General features: G+C 52.0%; 1 protein-coding gene across 8 annotated transcripts in view; it reads right to left on the bottom strand.

Moving 5' to 3' along the window:
- Positions 1–1939: 1939 nt before the first annotated feature.
- Positions 1940–14361, bottom strand: part of POU6F1 (POU class 6 homeobox 1) — a 29125-nt gene continuing 16703 nt past the window's right edge. For all 8 annotated transcript variants that reach the window (XM_058433745.1, XM_058433747.1, XM_032144399.1 and 5 more), the window contains 8 exons: positions 12315–12436; positions 11186–11411; positions 10403–10656; positions 9625–9753; positions 8763–8966; positions 5107–5248; positions 4372–4540; positions 1940–3370 (listed from right to left, as the gene is read on the bottom strand). In XM_058433745.1, coding sequence (XP_058289728.1) covers positions 3025–3370; positions 4372–4540; positions 5107–5248; positions 8763–8966; positions 9625–9753; positions 10403–10656; positions 11186–11411; positions 12315–12436 — 1592 coding nt within the window. In that variant the 3' untranslated portion in view covers positions 1940–3024. The remainder of the gene's footprint in view (positions 3371–4371; positions 4541–5106; positions 5249–8762; positions 8967–9624; positions 9754–10402; positions 10657–11185; positions 11412–12314; positions 12437–14361) is intronic.

The raw sequence follows: 14361 nt of genomic DNA, 5'->3' as shown, positions 1-14361 counted from the left end.
CCTCTCCGAGTAGCTGGGACTACAGGCGCCCGCCACCACGCCTGGCTAATGTTTTTGTATTTTTAGTAGAGACGGGATTTCACTGTGGTCTCGATCTCCTGACCTCGTGATCCACCCGCCTGGGGCTCCCAAAGTGCTGGGATTACAAGCATGAGCCACTGCGCCCGGCCAGAAGATGTTTTCAAAACAAAATGTATACCAACTCCTTTCAGAGCCTGATGCTAACAAAAAATAAAATAAACCTACCTTCCAGGTGAGAGGTTCAGGCCCTAGCTGCTTCCTGGGGGGTCTTAACACGGAGCAATGGCAGAGGTCACAGGCCAGCGAGCTGTGCTTTGGGTAAATTTCAGGGACACCCTGCACCCCCATACCTGGGGAACTCAGCCTGCAAACCTCCCACCCCTGGTATTGTTCCTCTGAATGACCAATCCATCATTCCAGCAGAGGAGAAATGGCTTAGTTTTAGCTCAGCTTTGGGAAGACAGATTTAAATAAGGGAGGGGCTGAGAAAGCATGGCCAGGCCTAATTTAGACCAGTGGTTCATGATTGTTTTCCCATCATGACACAGGACAGATGGTGTCCTCCTGCACGTCCACCACCACAGACACACCCTGGCTTATGTGCTATTCCCAGGATGCCAGCTGTGACCCATTTGTCTCTCTCAAAAAAGAAAGCATACCTGAATGCAAGCGTCTGAGCATGAAAACCTGCATCGCTGTAAGTTTTTGTTTGTTTGTTTGAGACAGAGTCTTGCTCTGTCACCCAGGCTGCAGTGAAGTAGTGCGACCTCAGCTCATTGCAACCTCCCAGGTTCAAGCAATTCTCCTGCCTCTGCCTCCCAAGTAGCTGGGATTACAGGTGTGTGCCACCACACCTGGCTAATTTTTGTATTTTTAGTAGAGACGGGGTTTCGCTGACCTCAAATGATCCGCCCACCTTGGCCTCCCAAAGTGTTGGAATTACAGGCGTAAGCCAACGTGCCTGGCCTAATTTACTGAAGTGTAAGTCACTGAATGCTTTACAAGCTCTGGAACTTAACTATTCTCACTGAAAACTTGTTTGTAACACCCCTCCCAAATGAGTCTGTCACCTCATTGAGGCAGGTCGATAACCCTGAACTAGAGTGTCGAGACTCTGTTGGAAACACGCTCTCCTGGCAAGCTGGGTCGGGCAAGCTGCCCACCTGCTTCCTCACCTCTGCTACACTCTGGCAGGCATGGTTTGTCCAAATGCAGCAGGGCGTGTGTGTGTGTGTGTGTGTGTGTGCGCGCGCGTGCGCGTGCCTGTGCACACTGCACGTGCATGTGCTAATTCGGCACACAACTGTCCTCCTCTCACTGGCCAGGCTACCAAGAGGGTGGCCATGCTGGCATTGCAGGGCCTGGGAGGCACCAACAGTAAGTGGGAAAGGAAACAGCACACCAGAGCAAGCTAGACTAGGAAGGAGGTGGCTCTGCACCAGTGACTGACAGAGGTGGTGACGTGTCCCTGCCTGACGGTCATTCCCTCAGGGTGGATCATGGGAGGTCCAGTGGAGGCAGCTGTTAGAGACCAGCCTCTGTAAGGATAAGAGTACTGAAGAGAGGGGTGGGTGACCCCCGTGACTTGGGGCCCTTTAGGGACGGTCTACACCGCAAGCCTGTGGTCATCTAGGCAAATCTCAATTCTCTCCTGACTTCCTGGAGTTACATACTGAATTTTAGGGGCTTTCCAGCCACAGTGAGGCTGGAAACTCACTTAACAGCTTGGATGAGAGCTAACCCCCAAGGTACCATAGCTACCCTGTCTAGAGGCAAAACTCGATCTGATCTGGGGGTGTTCTTGGCTCAGAGGACACTGTGGGGATTGCTTACACATAGACATGGTCTGAGACTCAACAAAATGAGATTTCTCCTCCAGTATCCAAGGCTTAAAGTTACAAAGAAAATTAGAGTTACGTTAACTTCCACAAGAGACCTTCCCGGGCTCCATCATTTATTTCAGGATGTTGTCCTTTCCCCCAGGGCCTTGCTGTCTGGTTTATTGTTTAATTTGCTCCTTTTGAGAAGGCCCCAGTATTGGGTTGGGAAGGGGTGTGGGGACAAGAGAAAGAAAGAGAAAGTCGGCGTTCCTTTCCTTATTTTCCTCCGGAGTTGCCCATTTGCTTGCATATCCAGTCTGCAAGTTCTCTTAACCCACGTTTTTTTGTGGGAGGGATGGCCATTGACAGAGATTAGATTAAAACCTGAAAGAACAGCCTGATTTTCTAAATTCCCAACCTTCTGCTGACCCAGGACAACTCCAGGACAGGTAGAGTTCACTGTTGCTTCCTTCCAACATGGATTAAGAAAACGTTCTGTTTTAGTGCAATTTTCCCCACAAAGGAACCAGGAAGAGGTGGGAGAGGAGATCCCATGTTCCAGCCCCAGGGGTTTGGGAACCTTCTGACCTTGAGGTCAAGGCAGACATTGAGTCTGACCTTCTGAGCAGCACATCACACTTTTTTGAATTGTATCTCCTGGGTCCTTTCGGTGTGCCTGCAGGAAAAGTGTGGGGGCGGAAGGGCAGTGTGAGGCTGTGGTTCCACTGGATGAGTTGTCATACCTGCCACACTAACACAGAGGAGCAAAGGAGAAGAGAAGGTGGAAAGAGAATGCTGTCAAAAGCAAGAGCTAATGGCCAGTGGTCCTTAGGAGCTGCTTCAGCCCTGACCCAAAGACAGGGAGTTTCTGGTTCCCCACCAGAATTCACCCTTCAGAAACCATGCTAGCAAGGTGCTTCTCTAAGTGACAACACAAATCCTCTTCTTCGGAGTGACCAGCCCAGAGCCTGGAGCTCTCATGTGGTCCCCTCTGGCCTCCCCATGATGTGAGATGTGTGGGAAAGAAGAGGGACATTGATGCACATGCACACGGTGGAGTCTGATGACCTGGGGTGAGCACAGCTGCACGTGGCAAAAAGACAGGTGCTGTCATGGCAGTGGCTGCAGCCAGGTGCCACAGGAAATGGACAAAGTGCTAGAACACAGGGCCAGGGGCTAAGCCCTAAGGGATCTGAAAGACGTTCAGCTTGCTGGTGTTCTTGAGCGTCTGGCGCCGATTGCAGAACCAGACCCGCACGACCTCACGGTCATAGTTGAGCTCCTTAGCAATTTCAGTGATCTCCTGGCCTGTGGGCAGTGGGTTCTTCTCAAAATAGGCATTGAGAGCCTCTATGGCCTGGGGGGTGAAGGAGGTGCGGCGTTTGCGTTTCTTGGAGGGCTCGCCTCCCACAAACTCCATCAGGTTCTGCTGGCCTTCCTGGTTGCGCAGTTCGGCTTCGTTTAGCCACTTTTCCAGCACCGGCTTTAGCTTCTGGGCACTCTTGGGTGTGATGTCCAGCTTTTCGAACCTGTGGGTAACCCATACCCAGGAAGAGGCAGTGAGAGCATGTCGGTCTCTTTGGCACACCCTGCACCTAGGTGCAGGCTCCATCCTCAAGGGGCCGCTCCTCTAGGGGCTGGTGAGACTGTACCCAGTGCTCCCGTCACCACCTCCACCAAGACCCCTCTAGTTTGGCCAAGCCCAGACTCCTCAGACCCTCTGATGCACCCGGTCCTAACAGGGAAACCATTCCCATGGCCTCGGCTCAGTCAGTAGTGGAATAACAATAGTGCAACTGCCTTACAAACAACCATTCTAGAACGTTCCCCTAAATGAATGAAGTCCTTTGAGGAGTCACCTTGGGAGGCCTCCAGTCACAATCCCATAGCAGCATCACTAACAAGTCAGGCTGCTCTTTCTGGCTGAGCTGGATGTGGTGACAGGATTCTCCACAGGATGCTGGAGGCACTCTAAAGGTCACTCTAGCCTGATCTATGGAGCTGGCAGGCAGATGAAACCTTTTGGCCATCCCTGAGCCATGCGCTTATTCTTGTTTGAAACTCTATCCCTTCTGGCACCAAAACCGGTTTGTAGGCTGCTTACAGAAAACTCAGCTATGTTACCTTACAGTCTGCCTTGTTAGAAGGGAGATGGGAGCATGATGAGGTATGGTGGGTTACAGTTAAGGGCCAACATAGAATGGAAGTTCCCACTTTGGTGACTAATTTTATAAGCTGTACTCCTTTCCTGCTAGAATTCCTCAGTGGATTAGGGTCTTGGGTTTCCCAAAGAAGACCCATATTAATGCCCAGGATTGGGGGATAAACTTCAGAGGACCTCAGAAGGACAGGGTCAGTCTCTGACTACCCCAAGTGTTCATATCTACCCTTAAGATGGTCTTCTTTATCTGGAAAAAGGCCGGAGCAAGGGAGCATATGGAAAAGGGGCCGGTGCCCAGGTCCCCATGAGTGCCTGGCGGTACCAGACAGCTGAGCAGGCCCTAATCCTGTCTAGGGCAGCCTTACTCACCGGCAGATGGCTGACTGGCTGTAGGCTGGACCTTCCGTTGCAGTCAGAGCCTGACCCACCTGCGTCTGTGTAAGGCCCAGGGAGAGCCGCCGGATCTTAAAGTTCTTGGCAAACTCCCGGATCTCTTCTAAGTTGATCCCATCCTCATCCAGACTTGGAGTATGTGGCTCTAGGCCAGAGGGAGGGAGCAGGGATGAGTGTGTAACATGGGAACCATCCCTGCTTATCTGGCTCAATGGTCTGAACTGATGCAGCAGTTGACAGGTGAGGACAGCTGGGAAAAGGCTCACGCACCTTCAAGACCCTTATCACCTTTGTCCCCAAGACAAGCAAGAGTTGAAGAAAAGGGGCCTAAACTAACAGGGGTGAGGAGCTATTTTCAACTTCTTCCAGCTCTAACTGCTCACCCTCCCCCATTCTCCCTAGGCCTGGCCCCAAACACACTTGTTGGTCACCCACATTCCTCAAATACTGGGTGAGAGACCATAGCGGAGACAGCCCATGGCTCGGCCTCTCCAAAAAGCAGCCAGCCAGCCAGCCAGCTTGACAGCCTCCACTGTCATCGTGCCCAAACTCCACCTCAACAGGAATGGGAATAAAAAAGCCAGCCCCTCATACTGGGCCTCTGCCCTTCCCCTCTGGACCCCAGGATATCAAGGAAAGCATCTGAAGAGGTTGGGTGCCCAAATAAATGCCTCCCCATTTCTCCACACTACTCCTCCAGGAGCCACTTACTGGACACCAACTGGCTGACGGTGGGGGTCTCTGAGCAGGTAATTGGGATAGGAGCAGAGGCAGATGGCTTGGCTGCTGGAGCTGGGCTGGCAATGACCACAGCAGGCTGGGGCACGGTTGGTGTGGGCTGGATGGGCTGCACCTGTGAAAGGACAGACAACAAGCCTTTGCTGCCCTCTGCCAGGCTCAGGGAGTTAAAATCCCTGGGTGGACCAGAGGCAGGGCAAAAGCAGGCATGAAATCCTCACGCATGCAGGACATTCCCGCCTGGGCTCTATCATAAAACAAGACTAGGCAGGGCATGGTGGCTGATGCCTGTAATCCCAACACTTTGGGAAGCCAAGGCGGGAGGATCACTTGAGGTTGGGAGTTTGATATCAGCCTGGGCAATGTGGCAAAACCCTGTCTCTACTAAAAATACAAAAATTAGCTGGGCGTGGTAGTGGGTGCCTGTAATTCCAGCTACTCAGGAGACTGAAGCAGGAGAATTGCTTGAACCTGGGAGGTGGAGGTTGCAATGAGCCAAGATCGCGCCACTGCACTCCAGCCTGGGCGACTCCGTCTCAAAAAAAAAAAAGCAAGACTAGAAACACCTTATTAACACCCACCCAACAACAGTGACTGAATTATACTAAAGAAGCACAGCAACCTGCCCTACCAACCTGGAGCTTCACACCCAACTGTGACACAGGCAGGCGAGAGGCTCAGAAAGGTTCAGTACACTTGGCCAAAGCCCCAACAAGTGCTCACCCTTGGGATAACTGCTTCCAAATCTCTGCCCTCAAAGAAGCAGCCTCAACCTGATTTTAGAGCCTCTCAGGCCCCAAATGCGCATTGAACACGGAAACTGGTCGATGGCTTTTGGTATCTCTCTACCAAGAGAGACTGTGCAGCCATTAAAAGGAAGAAGGTATACCTCTTAACTACTCTGACGTCTGAGTCATAGCCCTAAGTGAAAAATGTAAGGTGAAAATCAGTTTTGACCGGGCATAGTGGCTCACGCCTTAATCCCAGCATTTTGGGAAGCCAAAGTGGGCAGTCACCTGAAGTCAGGAGTTCAAGACCAGCCTGGCTAACATAGTGAAACCCCGTCTCCTACTAAAAATACAAAAATTAGCCAGGCATGGTGGCACACACCCATAATCCCAGCTACTGGGGAGGCTGAGGCAGGAGAATCGCTTGAACACGGGAGGCAGAGGTTGCAGTGAGCCGAGAGATCATGCCGCTGCACTCCAGCCTGGGCGACAGAGTGAGACTCCATCTCAAGAAATAAGAAATAATAATAAAAAAAGAAAATCGGTTTTTATGGAATAATGCCTTTAAGAAATACATATGAATTTCCAGAAAAACAAAATCTTGAGGCATATAAAGTGAGCTATAAAAAGAAGTTGCCTCTAGAGTTGGAATTAGAAGGGATTTTTACTTTTTACATTACATAAAATATTAGAATTTTTGTAAAAAGCACATATCATATTTGTAATCAGAAGAAACTATAAATATATGAAAGTATTTGGTATGATTTAAAAACAAAGCTTTCTAGGAAGTACAGATTTCTCCAGGACGGTCCTGTTTCCTGGATTCTACCCCTGGTGCGTCTCAAGTCCATTGCTTCTTCATCCCCAGGGCCTTTGACTTAGTTCACAGCTCCTTGACTCTCCCTAGAGCTGTTTAAACTGCCTCACCACAGTCCAGTTCCTGACACCATGTGAATAACGGGGATTTTTTTTTTTTTTTTGAGATGGAGTCTCACTCTGTTGCCCAGGCTGGAGTGCAGTAGCACGATCTTGGCTCATCACAACCTCCGCCTCCCGGGTTCAAGCAATTCTCCTGCCTTGGCCTCCCAAGTAGCTGGGATTACAGGTGCCCGCCACCACGCCTGGCTAATTTTTATATTTTTAGTAGAGACAAGGTTTCACCATGTTGGCCAGGCTGGTCCTGAACTCCTGGCCTCAGGTGATCCCCCCACCTCGGCCTACCAAAGTGCTGGGATTACAGGCCTGAGCCACTGTGCCCAGCCTATAACAGGGATTTTTTAAAAATGCATCTCTCAGCTGGGCACGGTGTCACATGCCTATAATCCCAGCACTTTGGGAGGCTGAGATGGGCTGATCACTTGAGTTCAGGAGTTTGAGACCAGCCTAGGCAATGTGGCAAAACCCTGTCTCTACAAAAAATACAAAAATTAGCCAGGTGTGGTGGTGCACACCTGTAGTCCCAGCTACTGGGGAGGCTGAAGTGGGAGGATTGATTAAGTCTAGGAGCAGACGTTGCAGTGAGCTGAGGTCACATCACTGCACTCCAGCCTGGGCAACAGAGCAAGACCCTGGTCTCAAAAAAAAAAAAAAAAAAAAAAAGGCACATCTGGTCAGCCATTTCCTTGCTAAAGCCCTTCAGTATCAGCAGTTCCCTACTACCTTACCTGATAACGGTAATAACAAGAAGAACTACTGTTTGTTTTTCAAGTGCTTTCTGTGCGCCAGTGTTCATTGCCTGTGTATAATATATCCTTTAGCATTCATAACCTTCTGAAGTTGGTACCCTTATGATCCCTATTCACAGACAAAGCTAAGAGGTTATTTACAAAACTTGGAAGTGCATGCTACATTTGCGAACCACTGGCCTTATTATCACCTGGGAACTTAGGAATGCAAACTCTTGGACCCCACTTCAGATCTACTGAATAAGAAAGTCAGAGGTGGGATCCAGGAATCTTCATTCCAGCAAGGCCTCCAGGGGATTTTGATGCACAGGCTTGAGAACTGCTGCTCTAGCACGTGATACTCATTGCAGTTCCCTGAAGGTAGAACACTCTCACATCCAACTCATCGCTTTTTATTTTTTAGAGATGGGGTCTTGCTATGTTGTCCAGGCTGGAGTGCAGTGATCATTGTACACTGCAGCCTTGAACTCTTGGCCTCAAGCGATCCTCCACCTTAGCCTCCTGAGTAGCTGGGACTACAGGTGAGCACCACTACACCTGGCTTCATCCCTTTATGATATAGTTCAATGTCCCTTATCTATGAAGTCTTGCCTAACACCCAAGCTTGTCAAGAGCTCTTTTCTCTGGGGCCCCAAACCACCTTATTTGTGTGTCCTTGTGATAGTTTTGTCCCACTGACTTGTAATGGTCTCCAGTGCCAAGCTACCTAAGGCTAGGAGGGCATCTTATTCATCTTTATGTCTTCAGCACTTGGAATATAGTAGGCACTCAAAAAACACTCCTAGAATGAGCAATGAGTAAATCAAAGCCACGGTGCAGAGTGGAGGGGTGGAGGGATGGAGGGGTAGAGGAAGGGGGTACAAAACTGACTTCCCAGGGCTTTCCAGGACGTTTGTTCACCCTAAAGCTGATTCTGGCCCAGTCTACTTTGACCATCACCTACCTCCCTGATCTTCTTAGAATAGCACTGGCATCTGAGGGCACATATACATATTTTGGGTGTGTGTGAGTAGGGGGTCTTGGTGGTGCTGTTTCCCTGGGCAGAACCTGTGTGGACACATGTGGGCTTTCTACTCTGGGACTTCCCCCACTTTAGGAAGTGCCCTGCTCTCCTAGGAGTTTCAGAAGATGCTGTCCTGTCTGGCAGTCTGGAGGGAAGCAGCCGGTGCCAGATAGCCGAGCCTGCCCCACCCCCCACCAACCCCAGCCCCTGTACCTCACTCTTAGCAGGGGACTCAGGTGTGCTTGGCTTCCGGACAGCCACAGGTGGAGGCAGGGGGCTGCTAGCCAGGGTCGCAATCACCTGGCCCTGGGCGTTCAACAACAGCTGGGGGGTCACGGCCTGGACCTGCAGGCTTTGGGCTGGTGCTGGGGCCGCCACACTAGCTGAGTTCACTACCCATGGAAGGGTTCCAATAACCTGGGAGGAAATAAGGCAGGGACCCCAGGTGTGAGGGTAGCATCCAGCTCCACCCCAAACCCAAATCCCCACACCACCAGGGGAAGAGACTAACGGACAAATCCCTCAACCTGCTCTGGCCTCAGTTTCTCATGAGTAAAGTGCAGGATTCACACTCTAAGGGCTACTTCCTTTATTCCATCCTCAGAGCTATGGTGGAGCAGGAATAGGTCTGGATGTGGATTCAGAGACCTGCCTTGTTCTGCCACATTTTAGCTGTGTAGCTTTCATTGCTCTGAACCTCAGCCTTCTGTCCTGTCAGATGGGATAAAAATCTCCATCTAATGGATTTGTACTCCGAAGAAAGTGACATGATGTATCAGAAAGCACCTAGCATAAAGCCTGACCACAACACGGGTGCTCCATAAATGAAACCTCCCACGTGATGTGAGCACCTCCAGGACAGGGTGGTGGGTACACCCCTGCCCAGCTTCAGCATTGGCAGAAAGCCACCACAGAGGAGACAGGAACAACAGCTTGACGTCTGTTCGAGTTTCTATGACCCACAGCCCAAGACCTGGCCGCCACCCCCTGGCCAGCCTCTCTCCAGTCCCCACCCTCCAGCCCTGTCCAGCCTCTCTCCAGTCCCCACCCTCCAGCCCTGTCTTTGGCCACTTGCCTGGCCCTGACCATTGGTGAGGATGTGACTGCTGATCCCTGGCATGCTGGGAATGGCGCTGGGAATGACTGGAGCTGTAGTGAGGGACCCCAGAATCTGGGTCTGTCCCCCGAGGGAAGCAGCACTGATCTGTGGGTGGAGGAAGAGCCTTGCTCAGAAGCCAAGGGGTGAGAAGAGCCCCGGGCGGAGGGAAGAGGACGGGGGGCACTGGGGTGGGTAGATGCGAATGTGGGCTTCAGGCCCATGTCTACCGGCTGGATGGTTTCCAGGGCTAGGGGCTGCAGGGGTCAGCAGGGAAGGGCAGGGCCACAGACATGGAAAAGTAACTCTGGTTAATCTTTCAGGCCAGGCCTGGGAGGGTAGAAGGGCCACCCTGGAGAGGCTGATGTGATCCTAGTCATATCTAACAGCTCCCACTGCCAAGCCAGGAGCTACACTGGATAGACACCAGCATAGAGCTGTAAGCTCTGGCTGCACCTTAGTGACAGCTCATAAGTTTTCAATCCCCAGACGTCATCCCACCCTCCAAGCCTGGTCCAGTGGTTCAGGTTCTGGAGAATGTGCCCAGCCCTCTTGGCAGAGGTTGTCTGCTTTTATCTGGGATGGACGGGCTGGCAGCTGCAAGGAGAAGGCCTCAGAGGGAGCCCATCTCTGCTGACGTGTTGGAAAAGGGCTGTTTTCGGGGGGGCTCGTCCTCCACTGTGGGAAGGGTCAGTTCCACCCTTGGCCCATGATTCTGTCCATCCCTGGTCAGCCCTGGGTGAGGGCAGCAGCTTACGATTCCTGGGCTAAATGCGAAGCCTGCAGGCTGGATGGTGATCTGTGGGGGGGTGTCCACTGGCTTGGGGGTAGGGGCAGCAGCGGTGGCAGCAGTGGGCTGCGGGAGGATGGCAGGTGTGGTCTGCAGCAGCGGCTGGGTCTGGAACAGCGTCTGGGGCTGGGCTGGTGGCCGGGGTTGGGCCGTCGAGGAGGCCTGTACTGGTGCGGCAGCTTGCATGGGTGCCGGAAGAGCGGTGTTCAGCACAGCAGCTGCTATGGAGCAAGGCAGAGACAGAGGTGCTCAAATGCCTAGCCGCTGCTCAGAGCAGCTCCAATCCCAAGGGATCTGGCACAAGAAGGAGAGGGGGTTGGGGCAGTGGGCACAGTGGGGCAGGCAGCCACGATTCCCTTGATCCTTGAAGGGCTGGCACATGCCAGCATCTCTCATCCCCCCTCCCTGGGGCCAGGAGATGTGTAGGTTCAAGAACCAGACGTCGAATCTTCTTGTAGTCCTTCCCAGGAGGCTGGTCATGGGGTGAGTTCTGGCGTGGGGGGAGAGGGGCAGTCTCAGACAGCTGGCTGAAGTATGGCAGGCCTGCAGGGCCAGCATGGTGTCACGGCCTACAGTCCCGAGGTGGTGCAGCAGCTCTGCGGCCGGATGCCCGAGACACCGGATCCAGACTCCAGGGCGGTTGCCCTGGGTGGGCCGTGGGCTCTGAGTCCGACATGGCAAGCGCACGTGCGGGGCTGTAGTAGTGGGTGGTGGGGGGCCTGGTGCAGTCCTGGGAAGAGTTGCCGTTACCTTGGAGACCGGCTAAAGGTGGCTTGAAAATTCCCCCCGTAGGAGAAGCAGCGGTCAGTCCTGGGAGGGCAGCCACGGTTGCTGTAGGAATTGTCCACACGGCCAGCCCCTGCTGACCAGCCACTTGACCTGCAATACTGATGGGGATAAGAAGAGGTTGAGTAACTGCCCCTGCTGGAACCATAACTCCTGTCAGAACTGTGGCTAAGTTTTCCTGAGTCAAGACCTGCAAAAGCAAACAAGATTTCAAAAAGAAAAGAAAAAATAAAAAATCAACATTGACAGCGCAAACACTGGGTCTCTGAGACCCAGCTGAGCACAAACAAAGCATTCTGAGGGCGATGGGGCAAAGGTCACATGAGGATGGGGAAGAGCCAAACCCTAGCTGGAGGCCCAAACCTGAGAGGGTGCCTGGACCAACTATCCTGCCTTCAGAGAAGTCGCCTAAATCCAGGGCAAGGCGGTCCTGCTCACAGGATGGGAAGGGGGCACAGGCCTCCCCCACCACAGCCTGCTGCCTGCCAGGCCTTCCGTGGGCCCTTGCTGCCAGGCCCCGTGCTTAGCGGCCGGGGAACAGGGAGCAGAGGCTGATGGAACCAAGTGGTCAAGGCCCCACAGAGGCCTCCGAGAAGTTTCTGATGGACCATACCCTTGGCTGGATGCCTCGGAGTCAGGGAATGCAGGGAAAGGGACAGGGAGCTCTGCCTGCCTGCAGGATCCTGAAGGCAGCCTCTCACGGGGCTGGGGCCACTCCCTGGTTCTAAATGAGGACTCTGAACAATCCATTAACTCTTCCAGGCATCCACTGGAGGGCCAGCAAGGGTATTCATTCATTTCGTCATCTGATAAACAGAAACTCTGGCTGCATGAAAGAGTTAATGTTATTTCTGCAATCCTGGCAGGCCCAAGGAGATGATTCTGCAAATGCAGATCCCCTTTTCCAAATGGGCCTGATCTAGGCAGGGGTGAGGCTGGATGTGCCTAGTAGGAGGGTCCCTCCCTCAAGCCATAGCCCCTTCCCTGTCCTGCCCCCATGAAGTTCCCAGATTCCATGGCTTCCCCATGCTGGCTGTCCCATGCCTCGCTCCTGCCCCCGGCCCTCTGTCCAGCTCCCGAGGGCAGCCCTTACCTGGGGGGCAGCTTGTACAGCCAGTGGCGTCAGGGTCTGCGATGCCTGAGGCTGGCTTGGGGCTTGGCTGAAGGTGGCAATGGCAGGGGCAGGGCTCGGAGGGATCCCCGGGGGTGACTTCACTTCACAAGGCATTGAGAGAAAGAAGGACAAGGAGTGAGCCTGACGTGAGTGGAGGGGTCACCACAGCAGTACGTGACACCCCATCTGCAGCCTGAAGCGGTGACCCTCAGCCCCATGCTGCATTGCTACACAGCCCAAGACCAATTGCTGGTCTTCCCTGGCCCATGAGGCAGCTTCCTGAATGCTACGGTGGTGAGGATAGGAGGCTGGGGAGCCCTGTGCCAGCTCTGGAAGGTAAGCCACCCCTTCGCACATCTAGCTGAAGAAGATACCCAGGTGAGTGTTAGCCCTCATTTCCTGGCCCTGTAAGGACTGTCACATCATCAATGGAGGGGTCTGAAGCACACGTGTGTCAGGGAGGGCCGGAGCTAGAAATGATGGGAGTGGCTGTCCTTGGTTCATCCTGCCACTGAATCGCTCTTCATCCACCTCCAGGGTACTTTTGGATGCAGCTGCTGAAAGGGCAGGAGTTCCTGAAGGGCAAAGTCCTGGAAGCAACAGTCCCTGAAAATTGGACAGGTCTGTGCTGCACTACAGGACCACAGGGGCTCTCCAGGACAGCCAGCTTTTCTCTGCTATTCCCTGAGGTCCGAAGTCATGTGAGCAGCTTCAGTGAGCTTCTAAATGAACTTCCTGTGACCTGCAGCTTTTTGCCTCCTCTTGGTACCTTAGCCTATGCAGGTACTGGGGTAACCCCACCAGGAAAGTTCTTCACAGCCATACAACAATGAGGAGAAGGGTTATTATTTAATATATGGTTAGTTAAAAGGAGCCTAGGAGTTGAGTGATGGATATAGGACCAGATCACTGGCTTCTTTTTAATTTAATTTAATTTAATTTTTTTTTGAGACGGAGTCTTGCTCTGTCACCCACGCTGGAGTGCAGTGGTGTGACTTCTGCTCACTGCAACCTCTGCCTCCGGGGCTCAAGGGGTTCTTCTGCTTCAGCCTCCCAAGTAGTTGAGATTACAGGCACATACCACCACGCCTGGCTAATTTTTTTCTTGTATTTTTAGGAGATGGGGTTTCACCATGTTGGCCAGGCTAGTCTCGAACTCCTGACCTCAAGTGATGTGCCCGCCTCAGCCTCCCGAAGTGCTGGGATTACAGGCATGAGTCAGGCGCCTGGCCAGATCAGTGGCTTCTTAAAACTGCTGGGCATATATTTCTAGGCTTTAATCCAGGCCTATTGAATCAGAATGTCCAGGAGTGGAGGCTAGTTACCTCACCTCTCTTTTTTCCTTCAAAGCTCCCCCTGAGATATGGCCAAGAGTGGGAACCACTGAATCAGATAACCGCAAAAGTTCTGTCCAACCCTGCAGTCCTAGCCCATGTTTCAACTTGGGAAGGCGTCAACCTCAACTCAGGACTATACTGTTCACAGCATACAATAATAAAACCCAGGTAGTTTAAGGAATTCAAGAGACAAGCACACACCAACAAAGGCCTTATGAAATAGTAAAAGAAAACAAAATAACAGCTTTATCTCCTCTGTGGAGGGAAGATACATTTCTAAATCCAGAAAAAAAATCAGGCTGGGTGCAGTAGCCCACGCCTGTAATCCCAGCACTTTGGGAGGCGGAGGTGGTAGCATCACTTGAAGCCAGGAGTTACCAGACCAGCCTGGGCAACAAAACAAGATGCCATCTCTACAGAAAAAATAAAAATGAGTTAAAAAAATAAAACAGAAAAAAATGAGCAAACATAAGGAGAGTCTGAACAGATGAAAATTTTAAAAACATTTTGTTGGACAAAATGTGACAAAACAACAAGTAAGTGAGAAAATGGGAAAATGACAAACATAAATGATGAAAGCTTACCCTCTAAAGAAGCAAAATATTCATTTTATTAGGGCATATTTAGTAGGACCATGGAGTCTGAGGTTTTACATACATTAGGGCTGCTATTGCTTCCTGCTAGACTGT

Source organism: Hylobates moloch, unplaced genomic scaffold, assembly GCF_009828535.3.
Source record: "Hylobates moloch isolate HMO894 unplaced genomic scaffold, HMol_V3 SCAFFOLD_22, whole genome shotgun sequence".
Taxonomy (NCBI): Eukaryota; Metazoa; Chordata; class Mammalia; order Primates; family Hylobatidae; genus Hylobates; species Hylobates moloch.
Note: the sequence above shows the minus strand (reverse complement) of the source record. Positions and strands in the feature narration are given on the sequence as shown.